Source organism: Panthera uncia (assembly GCF_023721935.1).
Source record: "Panthera uncia isolate 11264 chromosome B2 unlocalized genomic scaffold, Puncia_PCG_1.0 HiC_scaffold_24, whole genome shotgun sequence".
Lineage (NCBI taxonomy): Eukaryota > Metazoa > Chordata > Mammalia > Carnivora > Felidae > Panthera > Panthera uncia.
The window spans coordinates 24,304,234-24,331,864 of NW_026057580.1; the positions used below are offsets into that span (position 1 = coordinate 24,304,234).

Sequence of the window (27,631 nt, forward strand, 5' to 3'; positions counted from 1 at the left end):
TACGCTTTTTGGTTTTTGTTTTTATTTTCCACTGTCCCTGACCCCTCTCAGACTCTCTGCCCACGTCTCCCTTGCTCTCTCCTTGGGATGATGATCTCTGTACTTCGAATCATCCAAGCCCCTTTGCCCTCTGGCTTCTAGTTAGGGTAGGTCAATGGAAACCTATAACCTATATACACTCGCCCTGCTCCCTTCCTGACTCACTGAATTCTGGCTGTGGCTTCACTCCTCCATCCCAGTTCCTATGAAAGGTTCTTTCATGGCCCCAGCAATTCTTACCAGGATGCAGGAAGACCAGTGCTATCTGCCACCTCTTCAGGCTAGGAATACTAGGTAGGCAGGCTCCACCGGAAGGTTAGTGACGCACCTTAGCCCTGCCCACACCTCTGTAAACAGTCCTTTCATTAAATTCTCTTCAGTTAAATTATCTTACGTGCTACCTGTTTCCTGCCAGGTACACAGAAAAGAACTTGAACCCATGTCCCTCTTACTACAGAGGCTGACTTTTTCTTTTAAGATTTTTATTTTTAAGTAATTTCTACACCCAGTGTGAGGCTCAAACTCACAACCCCGAGATCAAGAGTCACATGCTCCACTGACTGAGCCAGCCAGGTGCCCCATGCCTGCCTTTTTCACTTAGATAATTGCTATGCAGGAGATCTGTACAAAATGCTGAGGATCAAAACAAAAGGTATCTCACTGTGATAGGAAGGACCGGAAAAGCCTTTTCTGAACAAGTTGCTTGATCATGGGTCAGTCTTAAGAGGTGAATTGTAATTCACCAGGCAAACAAAGAGGGAAGACAGGCATTCAAGGACAAAATGGATGCCAATTTCAAAGTCACAGAGCTGGGGCACCCAGGTGGCTCAGTCAGTTAAACATCCGACTTCAGCTCAGGTCAAGATCTCAGGGTTCGTGAGTTCAAGTCCCACATCAGGCTCCATGCTGAGAGCTCAGAGCCTAGAGTCTACTTTGGATTCTATGTCTCCCTCTCTCTGCCCCTCCCCTGTTTGCACTCTGTCTCTCTGTCTCTCTCTCTCTGTCTCAAAAATAAATAAATATTTAAAAAAAAAAGTCACAGAGGAATATGTCTTATTACCCAAGGCAGTTATGTACAGTGCTCATGAGAGAATAATGGTGGTTGAGGGTTTCAAAACTGTGATGATACTCACTTACCCAACCTGAACCTGAAATCTGAGATTAGAAGCAACAAAGAATTCACTATATTCCGGTCAAGAGAATCAATGTGCCTATTTCCTACCTTCAACAGATCCCCATCACAAAGATAAACCCAACTGTTTAGCATAATATACAATCCCTTGATGATCTGGCCCTGCCTGACCCAACCAGTCTCATCCACCAGCACCACCTCCAGCTGTTCCCTGAGGACGCCACACCGTGTCACACCTCTGTGCTTTTGTACATGTGCTTCTCATCAGAGATACAAACTCCTCTGTCAGGATTCATCTCAGGTGTCTGCTTCTCTGTAAATATTGCCGGCCCTCCAAGATGCTCAACATGCTTCCATGGTACCTTGTCCTTAACTCTACAATAGCATTTTCCTAACACAGACATGCATCATATTTACTTGCTTGCATGCTGGCCATGGAGTCAGCTGTGCGTTCCTAGAGGCCATGTACTATAGCAAGGTGGCAGACTGCAGAGGTAAGTGCTTGGGTTCTAGAAGTGGGCTGCCTAGATCCAAATCCTAGACTCTGCTGCAAACAGCTAGGTAAATGGAGACATGTTATTTATCCTCTTTGAGCCACAGTTTCATTACCCATAATATGCAAATAATAACAACATCTACTTGATAGGGCTGTCAAGTGAGTCCTATTATACAGTAAGCCCTCAATAACTTAGTTATTCAGGGCACCCAGGTGGCTCAGTCGGTCAAGCATCCTACTTAGGCTCAGGTCATGAACTTGTGGTTCATGAGTTTGAGCCTTGCAATGCACCGGGCTCTGTGCTGTCAGCGTGGGGCCCGTTTCAGATCCTGTCTCCCTCTCTTGCCCCTCCCCTGCTCACTCTCTCTCTCTCTCTCTCTCAGAAATAAATAAACATTAAAAAAAATAACTGTTATTCAAATAACTATTTATTTGAATAAATATATAACTGTGTATCCCTTATTTCCAAGCTTATGTTTGTTGAGAGTGAATAAATCTTCCTACCACTTCATATTAGATACCACATAGATACCTAATAGCTTGTTTCACTAAATCATGAAAAGAAGACTCTCATTTCTAAATATGTGCTTATTTTACAATTGTTTAAAGACAAACAGGACCTTTTCTGTGAAGGAACTTAGCTTCTTGCCATCATTGTTGGCCTGCTCACTGAGTCAGACATTCTCCCGGCCTTCTAGCAATCTCCGCATGTGCCACGATGTAGTTACCTCCACAGAAGGGCAGTTCCACTTTAATAATGTACAAAAACTTATTAACAAGTCAAATCTTGATGGTTCCCCTAGGTTGGCATAAAGAACGACAAAAATAGGCTCCCCCCAACATAAAAGCGAACCACAGGGAAACTTCTTCTAAATGCTAAAGCAATGTAAAACTATTGCAGTTATGAAATATTTTTTACAAAGTTTTCATGTGGCATTTCTAAGCCCCAAATCCTTGACTGCCACAGCCTTGGTCAAAAGTCCACGTGTGAGAACCTGAACCAAGAAAAAATATCAGCGCACATAGAACAATGGGGTCAACAGGTGGAGACCGGCTCCCAGGTGAGGGCTTTTCCCAGATAAGGTAGCACTGCAGCCAACAGAGATGCAGAGAACTTAGTTAGAAGAGGACAACGCTGCCTGCTGCCGTGGACCCAAACGAAGGCCAAACCAGAGAAGGCTAGCACCCTTACCATCACTCTGGCTGACTGCAGAGAGCAGCACAGGCCTGAGTGGCCCCAAGCCTCCTCCTGGAGAGGAGCCCCACCTTTCCCTGCACTGCTTCTCCTTTGCTGATACTAGGTTGGCTGCTGCCCCTCTTCACCAACTCCGACCGTGTCATTATTGCACCTCAGCCTGTTGACTCTGTGGTGCCTGCTCTAAATCTAGACCCTGGCTCTAATGGGGCTCAATATCCACCAGTTTTTAAATCACTCCATCTGCAGTGATCAACTCTGGCCTCTTTGACAACTCTCTGGCCCAGTGCTTTCTGTGAAATCACACTCCCTGGAATTCATATGGGTTCATAGCACTTGCTGAGGATGACAAGACAGTACCCTGATTAGTTAATCTGGCAATTTTCTCAAAGAACAACCATGCCATGTATTTAATAATCTTGTAAAAGTTCTCTACTTACAGGCCTTCGGGTTGAAGCACCTTGAACGGAGTGATAGAATTCTGGCTGGACTCGGCTATTTTTCTTGATTCTTCGTTTCCTCACTGAAATTTCTTGCTCACTCTGATGGTGAACTTCCACCACAGGTTTGGCCTCTTCCAGGCGAGCAGCTGCGGCCGCAGCAGCGCGTCTTCTAAGATGCCGAGGGCTTGCTCTGAATCCCTGTGGCAGAAAACAAACCCAAACAAATCCAGATTTGTATTGAGTTAGTTTGGTGATCCTCTGGGGCTAGTTACACAAAGGGCTCCAAAAGTCACCAAGCTCAAGGAGGTCATTTACATTCCCAAAGGGAGTATATATGTAGAAGGAGGCTCAACCTGCAACGTTGTGTATTCTGTCAAGCACCTCAGGGTCTCAGGGCCCAGAGTTACTCTATGTTAAGAAATGCTTTTAGGGGCAAGTGGGTGGCTCAGTCAGTTAAGCATCTGACTCTTGATTTCATTTCAGGTCATGATCTCACGGTTCATGGGATCAAGCCCTGCATTGGGCTCCACGCTGACGGTGAGGAGTGTGCTTGGGATTCTCTCCCTCCCTCTCTCTGCCCCTACCCCCTCTCTCAAGATAAACAAATAAACATTAAAAAAAAAAAGAAAGGCTTTTAATTCAGTTAAAAAAAACTAGCAAGTGAGCACATTGCTTTACTTTTGTGTATATAAGTCAGACTGCATGTGAAGAAGGATATTTCTTTCCACTCAGGCATGAAGCATGGCATACGAGCAGGACTGAATACTGTTACATGGCCAAGTGTTACTCTATATTCCTGAGAGCAGACTCTGAAGGTAAGAAAGCAGGAATATAAAACATCATTATAAAACACCATAAAGACTTAAAACTAAATGGAGGCAATGCAGTAAAGCAAAGAGTACAAGTTTAGCTAAACCATATTATGCATCTGGGAATATAGAACGTTAGAAAATACCAAAGAATTACATAAAATAGTCTCTGTCCTCATGTAGCTTACAATTTACTGAAGAACAGAAGTGCATGTATACATTGGCATGTATAATTAAGAGTTAAAGTGGGCAACTGAGGACACTCAGTGCTAGCAGATCTCAGAGGAGGAATCAATGAATGAAGCTGAAGATAGTCTATATTTGGCTTAGTTGTGTGGGTGGCATCTGAAGAATGAATAGAATTTACATTCCAGGCAAGGAAAACAACATAAGGAATGAATGAATAAGTAAAATGATGGATGGGTGGATGGATAACATATTTATGCAGCAATAGGAAACACTATTTCATGATGTACCAGGAGGACCATATAAGTAAGCTATGCACAAAGTATGGTGGGAGACCAGAGTGTAGGGGGTGCTAAATGCTTCAAGGAGGGTTGCAGGTCTTCTGATTTTTAAAAGATTTATAAAAACTACTTAGAGACTGCAGTAAAAGCATAAAAGATGGAGGGTAAGAATTTCAGGAGAAGAAGCAGTATGAAAGATTAATATGTATGGGGGATTCCCGGTGAGGGACATGGGAGAAGATCTGAGGTCTGATTATGGAGACCCCAAATACCAAACTGAAGGACATGAACAAGGAGAAAAAAGACAAAAGTAGGGTGTGACCCACAGAGTCAAAAGACTCTGATTTTTGATGACTGAGGTCATCAAAAATCAATAAGGAGAAGATGCAAATGGAGTTGGCAAAACACATTAGCCTGTTCCCATCCCTTCTCTGTGTGCAAGCTCAGCTGGGTCCTCTTGTGTCCAAAATAGTCCCAGAAGATCGCTACAGTTCCCACATAATCCAAGAGATACTACAGCAGTTAGGAGAGAGGAGGATTACAAAGAGGGAGCTGGGCCAATCACTAAAATGCCTTCTAAATCAGAATTAGGACCAAACAGAACCAACAATCACGCAGGCTGCCTTTTAAATATGCAGGTTCATGGACATCCTCCCCCCAACCCCCACCCCCACACACACAGGAACACACGCACATGCTCTCTCTCCCCTCTCCTTTCTTCTTTCTGAATTAGACTCTGTAGGGGTGAGGCTAAGAGCATCAGTTTTTGGTTTGGGGTGGGTTTTTTTTGGTCATTATCCTTCTCTTTTATTTTTATTTTTATTGACGTATAGCTGACACACAACCTTACAGTAGTTTCAAGTGCACAAAGAATTTCTGTTTTTAACAAGCTCCTCTGGTAATTTTTCTATACTTTGAAGATTGAGAACCTCTAGGAGTCAGAGCTCAGTCTCACCACAAGGTGGCACTAACCTCCAGATCCGCTGCATTCTTTCTGGTTCAGAAATGAGTGCACTGGTAGAATTAACAAAGTACTTGCTAATAACCTAACTTCTGTCATAGAGGGTGAGTGAGTATATTTCTTTGGTAAGAATGTAGATCCTCCTTCTCTTATGTTTCTATGAGTAATAAGCAACCAAATTTTGTTTAACCTGTATTATTACCAATACTTCTTGCTGGCCTACAAATTCTAAAAACACTTGGGAAAAAAGCACCATAAAACTCCCTTAATGAGATGCCCTCAAAAAAAGTTTAAGAAAAAGCATATAGGTGCAGGGGTGCCTGGGTGCCTCCATTGGTTAAACATCAGATTCTTGATTTGGGCTCAGGTCATGATCTCATGATTTCGTGAGTTCAAGTCCCACCTCAGGCTCTTCACTGACCATACAGAGCCTACTTGGGATTCTCTCTTTCTCCCCCTCTCTCTCTTTGCCCCTCCCCCACTCACACTTTCTCTGTCTCTCCCAAAATAAATAAGTAAACTTTAATAATAAAAAAAAAAAAAACTCAACATGTTGGACGTTGGTGCAGTCATTCCAGACAGCAATAATCCAATAAACCTGCATCCCTGTATCTACTCTAGAGAAATTCTAACAAGTATGAGGGTATTTAAGGTATCATATTATTTGTGATAATAAAAATTTTTTTAAAAGTTTAAAGCATCCTTCCTTAAACTTCATAATTTTCTTTACACCTTCATATTATTTCAAAGATCTGAGCACCACCATGTGATTTCTATTATAGCCAAATACACTTGCACTATTTTTAAATAACTCTTTATAAGCACTACAGTATACAGTACACAGACACCAGCGAGACTCTCTGTGTTCAAATACTGCCTGTCACTTCCTAGTTGTGTGATTTTCGAGAGTTACTTAGCCATTTCTTCATCTGTAAAATAGTGATTAAAACTAGAATTTATTTCATAGGGCTGTTGAGAAGAACAAATGAATTAACATATGTGCTTAGAAGAGCATCTGGCAGTCAGAGTGGCCAAAAAAAACAAATCAGGAGACTATAGATGCTGGAGAGGATGTGGAGAAACGGGAAACCTCTTGCACTGTTGGTGGGAATGCAAACTGGTGCAGCCGCTCTGGAAAACAGTGTGGAGGTTCCTCAAAACATTAAAAATAGATCTACCCTATGACCCAGGAATAGCACTGCTAGGAATTTACCCAAGGGATACAGGAGTACTGATGCATAGGGGCACTTGTACCCCAATGTTTATAGCAGCACTCTCAACAGTAGCCAAATTGTGGAAACAGCCTAAACGTCCATCCACTGATGAATGGATAAAGAAATTGTGGTTTATATACACAATGGAGTACTACGTGGCAATGAGAAAGAATGAAATATGGCCCTTTGTAGCAACATGGATGGAACTGGAGAGTGTGATGCTAAGTGAAATAAGCCATACAGAGAAAGACAGATACCATATGTTTTCACTCTTATATGGATCCTGAGAAACTTAACAGAAACCCATGGGGGAGGGGAAGGAAAAAAAAAAAAAAAGAGGTTAGAGTGGGAGAGAGCCAAAGCATAAGAGACTCTTAAAAACTGAGAACAAACTGAGGGCTGATGGGGGGTGGGAGGGAAGGGAGGGTGGGTGATGGGTATTGAAGAGGGCACCTTTTGGGATGAGCACTGAGTATTGTATGGAAACCAATTTGACAATAAATTTCATATATTTTAAAAAAAAAGAGCGTCTGGTATATAATGATACGTAAGTGTTGCTATGATTATTATGTATTTCACTTGCGTGAATAAAAGATATTCTTGAAAACAAAAGTATGTTATTAATCAGATGTAAACAGGAAAATGAATCACACCACAGGTATGCACTACTGACTGCCACACATGAGGCACGGCTGAGAGACCAATCACCCTTAATCATTAGGGGAGAGTTCTTTTCTCCAGAGAATTCAGAGCACTTACTCCCTAGTGAGTCAAACTATCTGGGTTTGAATATAAGCTGTGTCACTGAGTAGGTATGCAAATTACTTCTCTGTGTCTCCATTTCTTCATCTGTCAAATACATATAATAATAACTCTCTCATGGAGTTTGATGGTGCTTAAATGAGATAATCTATATTAGGTACTTACAACAGTACAAATAATACAGTAAGTCAAAAAATTATCACCATTATTATTACTATATCCTTTCCTAGACGTTGCAGCAGCAATTCACACATAATTAGGTCACAGTTATGACTACAAACATATAAACAACATGGAGTCATCACTGGGCAATCACCCTAACGGTTTTCCTGGAATTATAGGATTGTACGTTTATTAGATTTGCTTGTCCTAAATACTCTGAAAAATACTATTTTATTAATAAAATAAAAAATATTTTAAAACAGCAGGTTTTTACAGATGTTAACAGGACTTGATGGTGTCAGTATAAAGTCCATTTTTGTCTACTCACTTGATCTTGCCTGGATACACTTTAACCAGTAGGTGATAAACACTTGGAAGTCTCTCAGCAGTGAATGTCTGCCATTTTTAGACCACCCCAATTTATCAGCACCTTTTGGGTAACAACTTCTCAAGAGATGCAGTCTTGATACAGAATGCTCCACAGCCCACTCTAGATTTTGCCTCTTAATGACCTATACGGTTAATAGGTAGACACATGGCCAAGGCTCAACGAAGTAAAGTTTCTCTGCTTGGACAATGCATATTAAATTGAGGGATGTAAAGCCTGAAAAAAAAATCAGTAGGAATTCATCAGTCTAGTGACTATGCCAAAGACCTTCTGAAGCTGCCTGGTTTAATCTGTTCCAATCATTCAGTCTTGCCTGTGAATTTAATCATGTATTTGTAATAAATTCTCTTTTGGTTTACATCAGATTCTGTTGCCTGCAAACAAAAAACCCCAGTGTATACTCTTCTGTTATGCTTTAAGATGGTTAGCTCTTTCCCTTGAAGGCTGAGTATTCTGACTAACCCAGTTTAGTTGTGTAGACTGGCATAAAAAAGGAGGACACATTAACAGTAATAATTTACTAACACCACTTAGGTGATAAGCCTATTATATGCCTTTCTTAAGCAAGCAAACTGAGGCTTATCAGGGCTAAGTAATCTACATAAGGCAAAAACTTGCAATTTCTTAGAAAAGCCCAGATCATAATTCAGGTCTATCCAATTCCAACTCAACACCAGTGCCCTTAGCATTCTGCTATGAAGCACAGATTATATATAGGGTAGTAATGCATTCAGAGATAGTGTTCTACATATATTCTCAGGACTAAGCACCAAGGAAGTGCTCAGAAATATATGCAGGTTGATTAAAACAAAAAAAAGGTCTGTAAACAATTTAGATAAGTGAGGAAGAAATTGAAAAAGTTAACATTTTCAAGTGAGAATTATTGTTGGATAAGATCAAACTACCATCTAGTTTACTGATGAAGCAACTGAACAAATGGAAACTTAACACATTGAATCACTGAGCATTTAAATAGAATTGTTTTCGGGGCACCTGGGTGGCTCAGTCAGTTGGGCACCCGACTTTGGCTCAGGTCGTGATCTCATGGTTTGTGAGTTCAAGCCCCACATCGGGCTCTCTCTGATGACAGCACGGACCCTGGAGCCTGCTTCGGATTCTATGTCTCCCTGTCTCTGCCCCTCCCGCACCTGTGCGCGCTCTCTCTCTCTCTCTCTCTCTCTCTCTCTCTCCCTCTCTCCCTCTCTCCCTCCCTCCCTCCCTCTCTCCCTCTCTTCTCTCTCTCTCTCTCTGTCTCTCTCTCAAAAATAAAATAAACTTTAAAAATTTTTAAATAGAATTTCTTTTGAGGGGCGGGAGGTAAGAAGCTTGACTCCTCCCTCGAACACAGATAGATAAATATCAAATCATTCTTAACAGCCAAGAAATCTATTGGTGGTCTTAGAGAACAAAACTGCATATCTACAAACCAGAAGAAAGACCCATGGAAGACAGAAACTGCACAGAGTTTGTGGGAGAAAAGAGCAGCCAGAGGAGGGAGCCCTGACCATGGTGGGGACAGTGACAGGGAACAAAGAGAGAAAAAGCATGGAGGTGGCTGGAAGAGCAAAACACACTCAGGGGAGGGACTGCACAAGAAAACTATTCCCCAAAACCTTTGACAAGGAAAAAGGAGAGGGTTACAATATCACCAGTTTTCTATAAACAGCAGAGTACAGATTCCAACATTTGGGAGGTCTGTGACATTGCCAGTTTCACCCCCAGGGGAGCTGAGCAGTGCTCTGTATCCCCAGGGTCACACAGGGAGAAGCAGTTGCCCTGCTTTGAGTACATTTGGTAGAGGTGATACAGCCTCTCCACCGGCAAAGGACCCTGCAGCCGACATCCAACTGTCCCATTCACCAGTACAGGTACAAACACACCAGCTGAGGGCAGCAATCCCTAGTGCCAGCTGTGTGGTGCAATTTATCATAAAATCCAAACCACTGCATGGTCGCGCAGCCGTCTTCTGCAACAAGCCAACACCCAACACAATGCAGAGACCCTTCCCCAGAAGATCAGTGTGGGTCCATGCCATGGGGGTCTCTAAAGTGTGGGGTTTTGACACACAGCTGTGCCTGAGTTAAAACACAGGAGTCCTGCACCATCTGGCAGGTGGAAAGCTCGGACACAGACAGGATGAAGGCAGGGATCTGACTGAAACCAGAAACAGAGGTGAAGTCACTGTTTTCCCAGCTGTGAGGGCTTACCTAACAGGGGTGGCCACCCATTTCCCACTCCCAAGACCAGGGAACTGGGTGAAGCCGTTTTCTCTCCTGCTCCCTAGCTTGATCCACCTCAGTGAGCTAAACAGTGTCACCTAGTGGAGAAGGGAGCTGCTACACCAAGCCCCGCCCCCTTGCACCCTCCAAAAGAGCAATTGCACATAATAATCAGAGCAGCAGACCCCTCTCCCTGAAGACCAGCACAAACCCCTCATGCATACCAAGTGTATTGATGATAGAGTGCTGCAAAGCTTCAGTTCTAGGGGAAATAGGATCTAGCATCCTTTGGGTTTTTTGTTTGTTTCTTTTTGGGTTTTTTTGTTTTTATCTTTATTTTTGTTTGTCTTGTTTGCTTGTTTGATACAGAAAGAGCAATTTTTTTAATTTTTTAATTTTCTTTTTATTTTCTTTTATTTTCTTTCTTTATTTCTACCTCTTTTCTGTCAAGCTTCTCATAACAAGCACCCCAAAACATACCTAGGATCTAGCTTCTGATACATATTTCATTTTATTTTTAAAATTTTTTTCTTTGATTTTTAAATTTTTATTTGGTTTTATTCTATTTTTCTTATTCTTTCTCTCCAAAATAACAAGACAGAGGGATTCACCCCAAAAGAAAGAACAGGAAGAAATGACAGCCAGAAATTCAATCAGTGCAGATTTAAGTAAGCTGTCTGAACTAGAATTTAAAACAAAAATTGTAAGGATATTGACTGGGCTTGAAAAAAGCATAGAAGACACTAGAGAATCCTTTACTGCAGAGATAAATTAACTAATATCTAGTCAGGCCAAAATTAAAAATTATATAACTGAGGGGCAATCCCAAATGGAGGCCGTAAAAATGAGGGTGGATGATGCAGAGGAGCAAATCAGTGATATAGAAGATAAAATTATGGAAAATAATAAAGCTGAAATGAAGAGGCAACAAAGGTTACGAAGGAACCAAAGGCAGACTTAGAGAACTCAGTGATATACTAAAACATAGTAACATTCGTATTATAGGAGTCCCAGAGGATTAAAAGAGAAAAGGGGGCAGAAGGTTTATTCAAACAAATTATAGCTAAAAACTTCCCTAATCTGGGGAAGGACACACACATAAAAATCCAAGAAGCACAGAGAACCTTCATTAAATTCAACAAAAGCAGATCATCATCAAGGCATATCATAGTCAAATTCACAAAATACGCTGACAAGGAAAGAATCCTGAGAGCAGCAAGGGAAAAAAGTCCTTAACCTACAAGGAAAAGACATATCAGATTCACAGCAGATCTGTCACTGAAACATGGCAAGCCAGAAAGGAGTGGTAGGAAATATTCTATGTGCTGAATGGAAAAATATGCAGCCAAGAATTATTTACCCAGGGAGGCTATCATTCAGAATAGAAGGAGAGATAAAGACTTTCCCAGACAAATAAAAACTAAAGGAGTTTGTGACCACTACAACAGCCCTGCAAGAAATTTTAAGGGGGACTCTTTATGAAGGGAAGAAAAAAAAAAGACCAAAGCAACAAAGACTAGAAAAGACCAGAGAACAACACCAGAAACACCAATTCTACAGGTAACACAATGGCACTAAATTCATATCCATCAATAATCACTCTGAATGTATATGGACTAAATGCTCCAATCAAAAGATACAGGGTATCAGAATGGATAAAAAACCAAGATCCATTTATATGCTGCCCACAAGAGACTCATTTTAGCCTTAAATACACCTGAAGATTGAAAATAAAGGAATGGAGAACCATCTATCAATGCTAATGGATGTCAAAAGAAATCTGGAGTAGCCATACTTATATCAGAAAAACTAGATTTTAAACCAAAGACTGTAACAAGAGATGAAAAAGGGTACCATATCATAATAAAGGGGTCTATCCAAGAAGGTCTAACAATTGTAAATATATATGCCCCCAACTTGCCCCTAAATATGTAAAACAATAAATAATAAACATAAAGAAACTCATTGATAACAATACAATAATAGTAGGGTACTTTAACACCCCACTTACAGCAATGGACAGATCATCTAATCAGAAAATCAACAAGGAAACAATGACTTTGAATGACACACTGGACCAGATGGACTTAACGGATGTATTCAGAACATTCCATCCTAAAGCAGCCGAATACACATTCTTTTCCAGTGCACATGGAACATTCTTCAGAAGAGGTCACATACTGGGTCACAAGTCAGCCCTCAACAAGTACAAAAAGACTGAGATCATACCATGCATATTTTCAGACCACAGTGCTATGAAACTTAAAGTCAACCACAAGAAAAAATTTGGAAAGACCACAAATACTTGAAGGTTAAAGAACATCCTACTAAAGAATGAATGGGTTAACCAGGAAGTTAAAGAACAAATTAAAAAAAATACATGGACGCAAATGAAAATGAAAAAACAGTGAAAACCCTTTGGGATGCAGCAGAGGTAGCCCTAAGAGGGAAGTATATTGCAACTCAGGCCTACCTCAAGAAGTAAAAAAGGTTCTAATTACACAACCTAACCTTATACCTAAAGGAGCTAGAAAAGAAACAGCAAAGAAAGCCTAAATCCAGCCAAAAAAATAGAAATAATAAAGGCTGGAGCAGAAATAAATGATACAGAAACAAAGAAACAAAAAATCAGTAGAACAGATCAATGAAAACGAAGGGCTGGTTCAAAATGAATTTGGTTTATTCTTCTCAAACTGTTCCAAAAAACAGTAATCAAAGGAAATGGTTATGAAGCCAGCATTACCTTGATTCCAAAATCAAGACCCCACTAAAAAGGAGAATTATAGGACAATATCCCCAATGAACATAGATACAAAAAAACTCAATAAAATGTTAGCAAATTGAATTCAACAAGACATTAAAAGAATTATTCACCATGATCAAGTGGGACTTATTCCTGGGCTGCAGGGCTGGTCCAATATTCACTAATCAATCAACATGATACACTGCATTAATAAAGAGAGGAAAAGAGCCATGTGATCTTGTCAATCAATAGATGCTGAAAAAGCATTTGACAAATTACACCATCCATTCTTAATAAAAACCTGTAACAAAGTAGGGATAAATGGAACATACCTCGACATCATAAAGGTCATATACGAAAGACCCACAACAAATAGCATCCTCAATGAGGAAAACCTGAGAGCCATTCCTCTCTGGTCAGAAACAAGACAAGGATGTACACTCTCACCATTACTATTTAACATACTACTGGAAGTCTTAGCCTCAGCAATCAGACAACAAAAGAAAATAAAAGGCATCCAAATCAGCAAGGAAGAAGTCAAACCCTCAGTGTTTGCAGATGACATGATACTCTATACAGAAAACCCAAAAGACTCCACCAAAAAATTGCTAGAACCGATACATGAATTCAACAAAGTCGCAGAATATAAAATCAATGTACAGAAATCTGTTGCATTTCTATACACCAACAATGAAGCAGCAGAAAAAGAAATCAAGGAATTGATCCTGTTTGCAATTGTACCAAAAACAGTAAGATACCTAGACACCTAAACCTAATAAAAGAGGTAAAAGATCTGTACTCTGAAAACTAGAGAACCCTTATGAAAGAAACTGAAGAGAACACAAGGAAATAGAAAAGCATTCCATGCTCATGGACTTGAAGAACAAACATTGTTAAAATGTCTATACTACCCAAAGCAATCTACACATTTAATGCAATCTCTATCAAAATACCACCAGCATTTTTCACAGAGCTAAACAGTAATAAAATGTGTATGGAACCACAAAAGACCCTGAATAACCAAAACAATCCTGAAAAAGAAAAACAAAACTGGAGGCATCATGATCCCAGATTTCAAGCTATATTACAAAGCTATAGTCATCAAGACAGTAGGGTACTGGCCCAAAAAAAAAAAAAAAAAGAAGAAAAGAAAAGACATAGATCAATGGAGCAGAATAGAAAACCCAGAAACGATCCCGCAATTATACAGTCAACTAATCTTCAACAAAGCAGGAAAGAATATCCAATGGAAAAAAGCCTCTTCAACAAATGGTGTTGGAAAACTGGACAGCAACATGCCGAAGAATGAACCTGGACCACTTTCTTACACCATACACAAAAATAAGTTCACAATGAATCAAAGACCTAAATGTGAGTCAGGAAAACCATCAAAATCCTAGAGAAGAACAAAGGCAGCAACCTCTTTGACCTCAGCCTGAGCAACTTCTTACTATACACATCTCCAAAGGCAAGGGAAACAAAATCAAACAACTATTAGGACTATTAGGACTTCATCAAGATAAAAAGCAAAGGAAACAACCAATGAAACTTAAAAGGCAGACTACTGACTGGAGAAGATATTTGCAAAAGACAAATCTGATACGGAGTTAGTATCCAAAATACTATAAGGAACTTATGAAACTTAACACCCAAAAAACAAATAACCCAGTTATGAAATGGGCAAAAGACATGAACACTTTTCCAAAGATGACATCCAGATGGCAAACAGACACATGAAAAGATGCTCCACCTCACTCATCATCAAGGAAATGTAAATCAAAACTCAATGAGATACTACCTTACACCTGTCAGAATAGCTAAAATTAACACCACAAGAAACAACAGGTGTTGGTAATGATGTGGAGAAAGGGGAACTCTATTGCACTGTTGGTGGAAATGCAAAGCGGTGCAGCCACTATGGAGAACAGTATGGAGGTTCCTCAAAAAACTAAAAATATAACTACCCTAGAATCCAGCAATTGCACTATTAGGTATTTGCCCAAAGGATACAAAAATACAGATTCAAAGGATTAATGCACCCCAATGTCTATAGCAGCATTATCAACAATAGTCAAAGTGTGGAGAGAGCCCTAATATCCATCGACTGATGAATGGATAAAGAAGATGTGGTACACATGTGGAATATTACTCAGCCATCAAAAATAATGAAATCTTGCCAGTCACAACAACGTGGATAGAGCTAAAAGGTAATATGTTAAGCGAGGTGAGTTAGACGAGAAAGACAAATACCATATGATTTCACTCATGTGGAATTTAAGAAACAAAACAGATGAGGGGCACATGAGTGGTTCAGTTGGTTGAGCGACCAACTTTGACTCAGATCATGATCTCACAGTTCATGAGTTCAAGCCCCACTTCAGGTTCACTGCTGTCAGCACAGAGCCCACTTTGGATCCTCTGTCCCCCTCTCTCTGCCCCTCCCCTCCTTGTGCTCTCTCAAAAATAAACATTAAAAAAAACAGAAGGAGAGGAAGGAGGAGAGAGGGAAGCAAACCACAAAAGACTCTCAATGATAGAGAACAAACTGAAGGTTGATGTTAGGGAGTGGGTGGGGTATGGGTTAAAAATGAGTGATAGGTATTAAGGAGGGCACTAGTTGTGATGAGCACTGGGTGTTGTATGTAAGTGATGACTCACTGAATTCTACTCCTAAAACCGATATTGCACTATATGTTAGCTAACTAAAATTTAAATTTAAAAAGTTTCTTAAATAAACAACAAAATAAATAAAATTGCTTTTGTGTTGTTGCTATACCTGAGAACACCAAGGTTGAGGTTAAGTATACATGATACAAATTGACCATATACAAATATTATGATACTCAATTAGCTGATATTTTCATAAAGTATATAGTAATTCCTCATAAAAACTCTTTGATTCTCTTCATCCAAGCTAGAAATAAAGTGTATAGCAGAAGTTCTTGGGTCCATGGATAAAATTCTAGGCAAATCAAGAGGACAACTTATTTACTTGGATGGGGAAAAATCATGTCTTTACTTTCACTGACGGCTACTTGAAATTTGCCATCACTCAATTATGAATGTAGGCTATAAACCTGATACTATTAGCAGTATTGGTGACTTTTGCCACCAAAAGGAAACAAATATATTTACATATTTAATTATAGTCACTGCAGGTATTTGAAATACCATTTATAATCATCACTTCAAAACCACAGTAGTCAACATATCTGCCACTAGAACTTATTATTTAATTCATTAATAAAGAAGTACATATACTGCTCTGTCCAAACTGTTAATAATTTATAATGATCTTTCAATATAATTGGATTCCTTTATAATTACACACACACACACACACACACACACACACACACACATAATGTTATGCATTTAAAACATTCTGAAACTGAGTCCCTGGGCTTCACTAGACTGCCAAAGAGGTTTATGGCATAAAATGGTTCCAGAATAGAGAAAATTTCAGAAATGAGTTTATGACAAATACTGTTATATGTTAGCTGCTCACCAAAACCCATGCTTACCTCTTTTTCCTGGGCACAAGCTAAGGTGGACATTTCCCAGCCTCCCTCACACTTAAGTAGAACCAACAGGTAGAACTAAGTTCTAGCCAATGAAATATGAACATAAGTAATGTATGCTTTTTTAAATTTTGTTTTAACATTTATTTATTTTTGAGAGACAGAGAGAGACAGAGCATGAGCAGGGGAGGGGTAGACAGAGAGGGAGATATGGAATCCAAACTAGGCTCCAGGCTCTGAGCTGTCAGCACAGAGCCTGACGTGGGGCTCAAACCCTCAAACTGCGAGATCATGACCTGAGCTGAAGTCGGACGCATAACCAACTGAGCCACCCAAGCACCCTGTATGCTTTTTTTTTTTAAGTAGACTTCACACCCAGAAAGGAGCTCAATGCAGGGCTTGAACTCACGACTCTGAGATAAAGACCTGAGATGAGATCAAGAGTTGAAAACTTAACTGACTAAGCCACCAAGCTTAGCCACCCCAATTTATGCCATTTCTGGAACTAGCCCATGAATACTTCCCACAGCCATTTCTCCATGCTCTTCTCTTTGGGCTGCGATGACCTTCAGAGCAGATTTGAAAGTCACATATTGAAGACAGTAGTGACTTTATCATACCTGAATACCTGCGTGGAGGAAGCCACTTTGCCAAACTGTTCGCCCACTACACCCTTAAATGAATGACAAACATATTTCTACTCTGTTTGAGCTATTAAAGTGTATATTTGCGGGGTGCCTGGGTGGCGCAGTCGGTTAAGCGTCCGACTTCAGCCAGGTCACGATCTCGCGGTCTGTGAGTTCGAGCCCCGCGTCAGGCTCTGGGCTGATGGCTCGGAGCCTGGAGCCTGTTTCCGATTCTGTGTCTCCCTCTCTCTCTCCCCTCCCCCGTTCATGCTCTGTCTCTCTCTGTCCCAAAAATAAATAAACGTTGAAAAAAAAAAAATTTTTAAAAAAATAAAAAAAAATAAATAAAATAAAATAAAGTGTATATTTGCTATGGAAGCTTGCATTACCCTAATTCAGTGGTTCTTAAACTTAATCAACAATCAGAACAACCAGGAACTGATTAAAACACCAAGTGATGGTCCCCACCCCTGGATCTTCCCATTCAGTAAATCTGGGATGGGGGCTGAAAATTTGCATTTCTTTTTTTTTTTTAATGTTTGTTTATTTTTTAGAGAAAATGAGAGAGAGAGAGAGGGAGAGAGAGAGTAGGGAAGGGGCAGAGAAAGAGGAAAACACAGAATTTGAAGCAGGCTCCAGGCTCTGAGCTGTCAGCACAGAGCCCGATGCAGGGCTCAAACCCACAAACCATGAGATCATGACCTGAGCCAAAGTCAGAAGTTTAACCAACTGAGCCACCCAGGTGCCCTGAGAATTTGCATGTCTAACACATCCTCAGGTAATGCTGATGCTGCCATCCCATGACTATACTCTGAGAATCCCTGCTCTAATACCAGCTCCTGCCCCTTGCTGTATCATCAGTGAGTGATGTTGGTCATGATAACACTGTTCCTTATTGTACTATGTGCAGTAGGACCTTCAAGATTAAAGCAACTTTGTCATTTGTGGTTTTAATAATCCTACATTAAAAGAATGACCATGGCTAACATTAACAATTCAGGCAACAACACATGTTGGTGAGGATGCAGAGAAAGAGGATCTCTTTTGCATTGCTGGTGGGAATGCAAACTGGTGCAGCCACTCTGGAAAACGGTCTGGAGGCTCCTCAAAAAATTAAAAATAGAACTACCCTATGACCCAGCAAATGCACTACTAGGTATTTATCCAAGGGATACAGGTATGCTATTTCAAAGGCACATATGCAACCCAATGTTTATAGCAGCACTATCAACAATAGCCAAAGTATGGAAAGAGCCCAAATGTCCAGTGATGGATGAATGGATAAAGAAGATGTGGTATATATATATACATATATACATATATATATATACACATATATATATACATATATATATATATATATATATATATATATATGTATATATATATATATATATATATATATATAATGGAGTATTACTCAGCAATCAAAAAGAATGAAATCTTGCCACTTGCAGCTATGTGGATGGAACTAGAGGGTACTATGTTAAGCAAAATTAATCAGAGAAAGACAAATATCATATGACTTCACTCATATGAGGACTTTAAGACACAGAACAGATGAACACAAGGGAAAGGAAGCAAAAATAATATAAAAACAGGGAGCGGGACAAAACACAAGAGACTCTTAAATATGGAGAACAGAGGGTTACTGGAGGGGTTGTGGGAGGGGGGATGGGCTAAATGGGTAAGGGGCACTAAGGAATCTACCTCTGACATCATTGTTGCACTATATGCTAACTAACTTGGATGTTAATTTAAAAAGAATAAAAGAAAAGAATAAAAGAAAAGAAAAAGAAAAAATAGTGAACACTCAAAAAAAAAAAAAAAAAAAAGAATGGCCATGGAAGCCACTCTATCAGCTGGGTAAGAAATAATATATCTAGAGCTACATATTTGTTTTCAGAGACTGTATTCTCTGACAAATAAGGGATAATGGGGCAAAATATTACCTTTTTAAAGTCTTATTTTCTAATAATCATTCTTTGGTATAGATAGTTTCTAGAGGTATGGTGATAGCAAGAAGTCAGTTTCTAATCTTTAAAAAGTCTAAGGAATTGAACACTTATTTTAGATAAGGTTTCCCAGATTAGCACTGTAGTGTTTCTTTTATACTGACTATATTCTATCAACTGGTTATTAGTTCCTGCTAATCAGAAGCTCTGATTGGGGACAGAGAACCTTGATAATTTTTCTAATTGCAAGTGAATTCTAACTTAAATGCAGTTTTGTAAACAGAAATCTTTTAAAATATCTTACAGATGTCAATCATTCCCTTCTTGGACCCATGTCCCACCCACATGCTGCCTAGGAAAGCATGTTTTGTACCATGGCATCCCACCCCTCTCGGTCATGGTTGCTGGGTCTTGATACTTGAGCTGTGTACCTCTCTTTAGAGTTTGAGAGGGAAATACTAAGAGCCTGGACCACTTAGCACAGAAGTTAAAACTGAAAAAAAAAATCATTTTTAGACAAGTGATGAAACTCTAATATGTACATGCATAGCCTAGGATTCTTACTTTTTTATTTATTTTTCATTTTTTTTAGTTTCGAGAGAGAGGGGGGCAAGGGGCAGAGGAAGAGAGAAAGAGAATCTTAAGTAGGCTCCATGCTCAGTGTGAAGCCTGACTGAGGGCTCGATTCCACAACCCCAGGATCATGACCTGAGCCAAAACCAAGAATCAAAAGACTGAGTCACCAAGGAGCCCCTATATTCTTATTAAAATGTAGATTGTGAGACCTGAGATTCTGAGTTTCTAACAAGCTTCCAAGCTTCTAATGCTGTTAATCTGCAGAGCTAACCTTGGGTCACAAGGTTGTAGAAGCCTGATAGAAACTCTGTGGCTCTTGTCTAGGCTGACAGGAATGGGGCATGGAAACCATGGTGAGGAGAGAACAATCAGTTGATAACAGAAGGAAAAGCTGAAGCCAATGGAGTAGTTCTGAGCCCCACCTTTGGCATTCACTACAGGGAGGAGTGAGGCCCTGAAACCACCACCAGCTCTCCACACATCCCTGCGAAGCCAGCATCAACTATGAATCTTTTTCTTAAATTCCATTAAATGACACATACATCCTTACAACATACCCTAAAATACAGTTGGTCTCTGATTCTGCACCCAAATGAGCCTAAGACACAAAACATGGCCTCCATGGTTGGGGCAGGGAAGAGAATAAAAGGAGACTTTGAGGTTAAAACTATTGGAAATACGTCTCCTGTAAGGAGCTTAAAGTGCTTTTTAATTATAACTGTTAGATTAACCTAAGCAGGGATCATAGGGTACACTCAGAAAACAACTATATTCTTTCTCCCTGCTGTCTTTCAAATCCACGATGAAGAGTTAGTTTTCTCCCAATGCTACACAAAATTTTGAATGGACTCTGTAATTTTTCTGGTCATTCTCAGATAATTAAAAAGTCTTCTAGCCACTTCTAGTCACAAAACCAGTGCCATTTCAATGAGGTCATATCACTCTTCCTAGTTTCCTCTTACACAGAGTTTAAAGTGACTCTAGGCTCTTTTTCCCAAGAGATCCATAAGAAATTCTCATGCATCCTTTGCCCCAACACATTCTGGGAAAGTAGGCTATTCCCAAAGCAGCCAACTCTGCTAACTCCATCATTAGAGCATCCCGCCAGCCACAATCTTTGAAATCATTCCACGTGGTCTGGCACCAGCCTTGGCACATACGCTCTGAGGACACAAGTCAAGATCTCCCCATGGTCTCCCTAAATTCACTCTCACTAGGCTTAAGAGGGCTTAGGGCAAGACGTGGGTGCACTGCTAAGCAATTTTCCAGACTCTAATCCTGAGCCACCCAATACACTAGCTACTGGCCACATGTGGCTATTTGAATGTAAATTTTAATTAAAATTAAACTACAAATTCAGTTTCTCAGGCATACTAGCCACATTCCGATTGTTCAATATACATGTGGCTAGTGGTACCAGATGATGCAGATAGAACTTTTCCATTATCACAGAAGGTTCTATTAATAGCACTGCTCTAACCTCTCATAACTTGATCCTCAGCCTTTATCCATTTAGCTCAAAACTGGTGATGGGTGATCATAAATGGAAGTGTAGGCTAACTGTCAAGGCGAGCAACACCAAATCTCAGTACACCAACACAATAAAAGTTTGTTTCACTCACAGATCAGCAAGCAGGATAAGTGCTCTGCTCCAGAGAGTCATTTAGGGCACGAGGCACCTTCCATGTTGTGACTCTAGATCCACAACGTCCTCTCCACTCTGCTAGTTTGTGGAGAAAGAACCAGGATTGTGTGGGAGGGTTGCAAAGGTCCAGGCCTATAAATGGCACACATCATTTCTCCTTACATTTCATTAACTAGAACTCAGTTACATGGCCATCACTTAACTGCAAAGAAAAGTAAAAAATGTATTTAGGTCATGTGCCCAGAAAAAGAGAGCACAGATCTTGGTGAGGAACAGCAAACTGCCACAGAACTAGTGGCAAAACCCATTTTAGAGCCACCTCCTTTGCAAGTCCTGTAGAAGGGGTCTAGCTCTTCTCTCTGGCAACATGAGCCTTACCAACCACATCTCTCAGGGCAAACTCAGGCCAGAAGAGTTTCATTTACTCTTATTACATAGTTAAACATAATTTGAGCCCCATTTATTTAACTTTTTCCCAACATTGTTCAGCTGTAAACTACATCCAACTTCAATTCTTTTTTTTTTCCAACTTTCTTTACAGTTGCATAAATAATAATAATTTATAGTCATAGAGCACTTCCTATTTGTCAGACACTGTGTATGCATGATCTCATTATTCTTATAATACGCCTAGGAGGTAAATACTATTGTGATGCCCATTTTACAGATAAGAAAATGGACATTTAGTATCTACCCTAGGGTTGAAACCCAGGCAACCCGACCCATGTTCTCTATCAGGGGTGACAAATTATGGCCAAATCTGACCCACTTTTTCTGCACAGTTTGATTGGAATACTGCCATGCCCACTCATGTATGTATTGTTTATGGCTACTTCTGTGCTACAAAAGCAGAGGTGAATAGTTGCAAAAGAGTTCATATGGCCTCAAAGTCAAAAATTTTTATTATTTGGGGTTTTGCAGAAAAACTCTGCCAACCCCTGCTCTACCATATCCTATAGGGTCTTAAGCATTCTGCTTCTATCACAGAGAAAAAAGTAATTTTGACTCGGTGTTTTAGTCTGCTAATCTGTGCTCTCCATCAACAACCTGGTCTGTGAAATATAAGGTCCGTCTAATTTCCCTCTGGCAGCCATGTCTACCCCATCTGCTTGTGGTTTCACATGCAGATTAAACAACATCTGTTATGTTGTTTCATCAAACATATAAACAATACTACCCAAGGAGGCATTTGCATTATCTTTCTAATAAAGATTATAACTACTCCATGATATTTTTTATATCAGTATTATAACTATCAAACAAAAGGTTTATACAAGTTTATCAACCCAGCTGTTTTTGGTACAACAGGTTTCAATCCTTCAGCATTCCCACCTCCTGCTTTAGTTTTTAGAGATAAAGCCATCAACACAGAGTGACAGTGAATTTTGTGGGCAATGGCAATCCAGTAAGGCAAGGCTTATTCTGTTGAAACTGGCCTATACTCATTTTTCTCTTAGGATTCATCAACATCATGTTTTTTACCAAAATAAACTGTAAGAAGAAAATAAATATCTTAACTTTTAAGAGACTCTCAGAGTATGAAACCTGCCTTGCACTAGTTATTAAAATCAAGTTAGAAGTAGGATAGAAATTGCATCCATCATAGTGGAACTATAAGAAGAACATTTTAAAGGATGCTGTGGGACACCACCCAAATCCCACATTTGTGAGCCAGATGCCTATTTCTCCAGGTGCCAAGAGTGATGGTAGATCCTGGCTTTTAGCAGAATCCCATGGTGGAAACAGCTTGCCCTCAGCTTGAAAGCTAGCAGCTTAGCTAGAGTCAACGCCCCTCACCAAGGGCCAATGCTGGTCAGTGGAAAGGTGAGTGCTTGCCTCAATTAGGGACATTTCTGAAGGGCCTCTCAGCTGCAGAACTTGTGGGATCAGCTGAGGTCTCTGTTGCACATGCATCACAATCCTACTTCTCTCTCTGACCATCCTGCTTCCCTCCATCCCTTTAAGTGTTGTTCCCAAGGGCACTCACCAGTCAATCCCCTGCATATAATCTCCATCTCCAAGTCTCTCCCTAGGAAGCTGACATGCAACAAACATGAGACTGATTTCCTAAACAGTGCCATCGATAACTTATGAGCCATATTTAACACTCACTGAAAACAAAGAATCAGCAATAAAGAGCTTCCCAGAAGACAGAAAATCTATCAATACAAAAAATGAGAGTAACAGCAAAATATCAGGCAGTGTATATACATCAGTGTGGCAACACGATGCAGAAGCAGCAGTCATTGGGAAGTGAAGCAGGGAGCAGACAGAGTCCTAGAGAGAAGCTGAAGCTCCACTCAAAGCTAAGGAGGGCAAGTGGGGAAGGCTGCCTGGGAAACAGGAGCAGTCAGTGCAATCTGCTCTCGCTGCAGCCAGAGCTCAGCTCAGCGCCTCTTGGCAACGAGGCTCCAGCCCTGGGCACAGACGGTCATGCGCAATGACAGGCTCTATAAATAGCAGAGCAACCAGCAAATCACAACCTAGCCTTCATAATTGCAGATCAAGAGGTCCTACAGATGATTCTTTAAATGTGAGCACAATCTGTTTGCATGCAGCTCTTTTCTGAGCTACCTACTCAGAGACATCATCACTAACAGCATGTCTACAAAACAAAAAGAGTCACAGTTTAAAACATGATTATGTCAGAGACAATGTCCTTTTCAAGATAAGAAGCAAGGAAATATAAATCATGTTTTAAGAGGTGTTTACAACTTCCCAGTTGCAAATGCTAAGAAGCCAGATACCACCCAAACAGCAAGATTTCTTTTTTTAATATTTTTTAATGTTTATTTATTTTTGAGAGAGAGAGAGAGATAGAGTATGAGCAGAGGAGGGGTACAGAGAGGGGGTCAGAGGATCCAAAGTGGGCTCTGTGCTGACAGCAGAGAGCCCGATGTGGGGCTTGAATTCATCAACCAGAGATCATGATCTGAGCTGAAGCTGGAGGCTTAACTGACTAAGCCACCACTGAGGCACCCCCCCCCCAACCCAAACAGCAAGACTTCTGAAATGGTATCCACACTATGCAAAGACCATTACTCACACCAAGCAAAGGCCACAAGACCAATCATAAGAAAGAAAGCAGTGTAAAGGGGCATGGGGAGAGAAAAAGGGAGCCATGGGAAAAGCACTGGAGGAAAGGCAAGAGAGATGGGTGAGGCTGTGCAGCCCATAAGTGCAGGAGAAAATGGGGGAGAAGGAAAAGGGTGAAAATAGGGAAGGAAGGAAAGAAAACAAGAGACAAAGAAGGGAGGAAAAGTGTGCTAATTTGCAACAGGTCACAGCAAAGTCCTAACAAAGTCTTGACATGGTCACTAAGTCTTCAAAGACATCCTGAATACCATTGTAAAATCAAAGCCTTTAAGAATATTGAGTCAATTTATCAGACTGTGAATCAGAAACAATTCAAGACCCAAGAAAGGACAAAATGAAGACCTAACCGTATATGCAAGCTGAACAGCTAACACTCTATACCAAGGAAGAATGGGTGGTTAAACCAATGTTACAACTACAGCTACATCAATAGCATCATCCCCAACCAGCTGTTCTCAAGTAATAGCTTAGTCTTAAAGTCCAACAACAATCCTAATAAAGTATTGTTTGAGAAATTTCTAAGTTGAGGCTGATTCTATCATGACTCAGGTCAATTCAGCCACAAGATGAATAGAGTCTCACTAGATTGAGGGGCAGACAGGTAATGGAGGCAAGCAGCAAGCCAGACCTGGTCAGAGTTATGAGTATGGAAAAGACAAGAGCCAGTGGGTTGGCACAACCGTGAGAGTTTCAGGCATCAAATACTCATAAGTTCAGCAGGCACTAGGTGACTGATTCAGGCAGAGGACCTGGGTAGCCATAATGGGTAAAGGCCCCAAGACCCATAAGCGTCCTCACTGTTGCCAGCCTCCCTTCCACACTGAACTCTTTTTTTTTTTAACTTTATTTATTTTGGGGAGGGGGGGAGAGAGAGAGAGAGGGAGGGAGGGAGGGAGAGAATGAGTGGGGGATGGGCAGAGAAAAAGGGAGAGAAAGAATCCCAAGCAGGCTCCGCATGTCAGCGCAGAGCCCGACGGGGGATAGAACCGAGAACTGTGAGATCGTGACCTGAGCTCATATCAGGAGTCAATTGCTTAACCAACTGAGCCACCCAGGAGCCTCACACTGCACTCTTGACCCTGCCCAGGATCTAGCAAACAAAAGGCATTAGCCCTTCAGCTGTCAAATGTTCTGATTAGTCAATGCCTACTTTCTACAGGTTGTTAAATATTTTGAATTTTGAACATCAACCCTGACAATGTATAAAGTTAACAAAAGCTATTCAGGCTTTTGGGTTCGAGTTCAGGGCAGGATTTCAAGTCCCAATGGTAAGCTACAGACTAAAACAGTAAAGTGGGATAGTCATTTACTGAGCCCCCAAGCAAGAAGTGGCAAGATGGATGCTTGCCAAGCTCACCAGCAGCAAGCCTCAGGCACAACGCCTGTGAAGCAAGCCTAAAAACAGCATGGGCAGAGGCTTCCAGCAAACACCGCTCTGATCAGACAGGTCTCAGAAACTGTCCCCACTGAGGATGCACAGAACAGGAAGGACTGGCCATTTCTGCCCCCAGTCTGAAAGCTGGACCTTTGCCCTGATGATACTAATTGAATGTGTATTTGGTCTGTGTTCAAGTCTTAAATGCTTTTCTGGCAGCACATGCCCTCTCAAAATCTGCTTACTCTCAAGACATACTTATCAGCAAGAAAATAAAAAAAAAAAAAGGTTTTCATGACCTAAAATCTTCTGATAATTTATACTAAGTAAAGAGAAAGAGAAGAAGGAGCAGAGAGAGCTAACAGGACCAAGGTCCAAACAAAGACAGTTAATCAGAGGATTGTGAGAAATGTTGGTGGCTAGTCCATTTCAAGGGTAGCTATGACATCTTTTACTGATTATTTCTGCTCTGTCTTTGACATCTATCACATGGACATCAGCAAAAATCTGTTAGAGGTCACCTTTTTCCCAAGGTGATATAGTAGCTAAAAGCTTTAAAGAGATTGTATTACTTTCTCTTGCAGTTATTCGGGCAAAAGCTATCAACTTTTTAACCTAGATCATATGATCCTGTTGACTTTTCCCAGTTGATTGATTTGAGTGGTGTTTATTTCAATGTGGCTTTTTCACAGTATTTATTACAGTTTGACTTATCTAAAATGCATTCCTGGATATAAAGGCAGTGACATGCTTCATTTCCCTTTGTATCCTTCTTTGTTCCTACTTATAGATATGGTACAAGTATATTCTTAATATGTTTTGGGTTTGATCTTCCTTTTTCAAAGATGCATTTGTCTAAAAATTTCAGAAAAGAACAAATTGGAAACTTGAACCTACCAAAAAGAGTTCATACCACATTCTTTCTGAACTATATAAATAAATGAATGTGCCTGTTTTGTATCTCCAAACACATCCCTCCAGAGTAATAACTGCAAAGTTAGTAAATAGCATCCTGATTTTGTCCCTATGCTTGCAGAGATACCTACAGATGTACAAAAAAGTTTTAAAAGAAATAGGATCTTGCTATACATATATATTGTTTTATACTTTGCTCTTTTCATTTAACAATAACATAGATATAGATTTTAAAATTATACAGGGGCACCTGGGTGGCTCAGTCTGTTAAGCGTCTGACTTCGGCTCAGGTCATGATCTCACAATTTGTGAGTTTGAGCCCCACTTTGGACTCTGCGCTGACAGCTCAGAGCCTGGAGCCTGCTTCGGATTCTGTGTCCCGCTGTCTCTCTGCCCCTCACTGCTCATACTCTGTCTCTCTCAAAAATAAATTAAAAAAAAAAAAAAAACCATGAAAACAAAATTATACAGATAGTACATTATTTTTAACAACTGATTTTCTAGTATATGGGTATGCCATACTTTAATTAACTATTCTGATTAAAATTTGGGGTATTTCTGTTTGTTTCTATTATAAACAGTGCAATCAACAAGACACTTATGTATCTTTAACTACATCTCTACTTAGAAATGGAATTGCCAGGGGGTGCCTGGGTGGCTCAGTCGGTTAAGCATCTTGTCCAACTCTTGATTTTAGCTCAGGTCATGATCTCACAGTCCATTGGATCAAGTCCCTCATTGGGATCTGCACCATCAACACTTGGGATTCTCTCTCCCTCTTTCTGTCTGTCTCTCTCTCTTTCTCTGCCCCTCCCCCACGTGCACTTGCGCTCTCTCTCTTTCAAAATATATTTTTTTAAAGAAAGAAATGGAATGGTCAGGCCTCAGAAAA

The 27,631-nt window shown here is 40.4% G+C and overlaps 1 protein-coding gene across 12 annotated transcripts in view; it reads right to left on the reverse strand.

Annotated features, from left to right (window-relative positions):
* Positions 1 to 27,631, reverse strand: part of DST (dystonin) — a 493,789-nt gene that overhangs the window by 423,021 nt on the left and 43,137 nt on the right. For all 12 annotated transcript variants that reach the window (XM_049652833.1, XM_049652831.1, XM_049652828.1 and 9 more), the window contains exon 3: positions 3,303 to 3,503. In XM_049652833.1, coding sequence (XP_049508790.1) covers positions 3,303 to 3,503 — 201 coding nt within the window. The remainder of the gene's footprint in view (positions 1 to 3,302; positions 3,504 to 27,631) is intronic.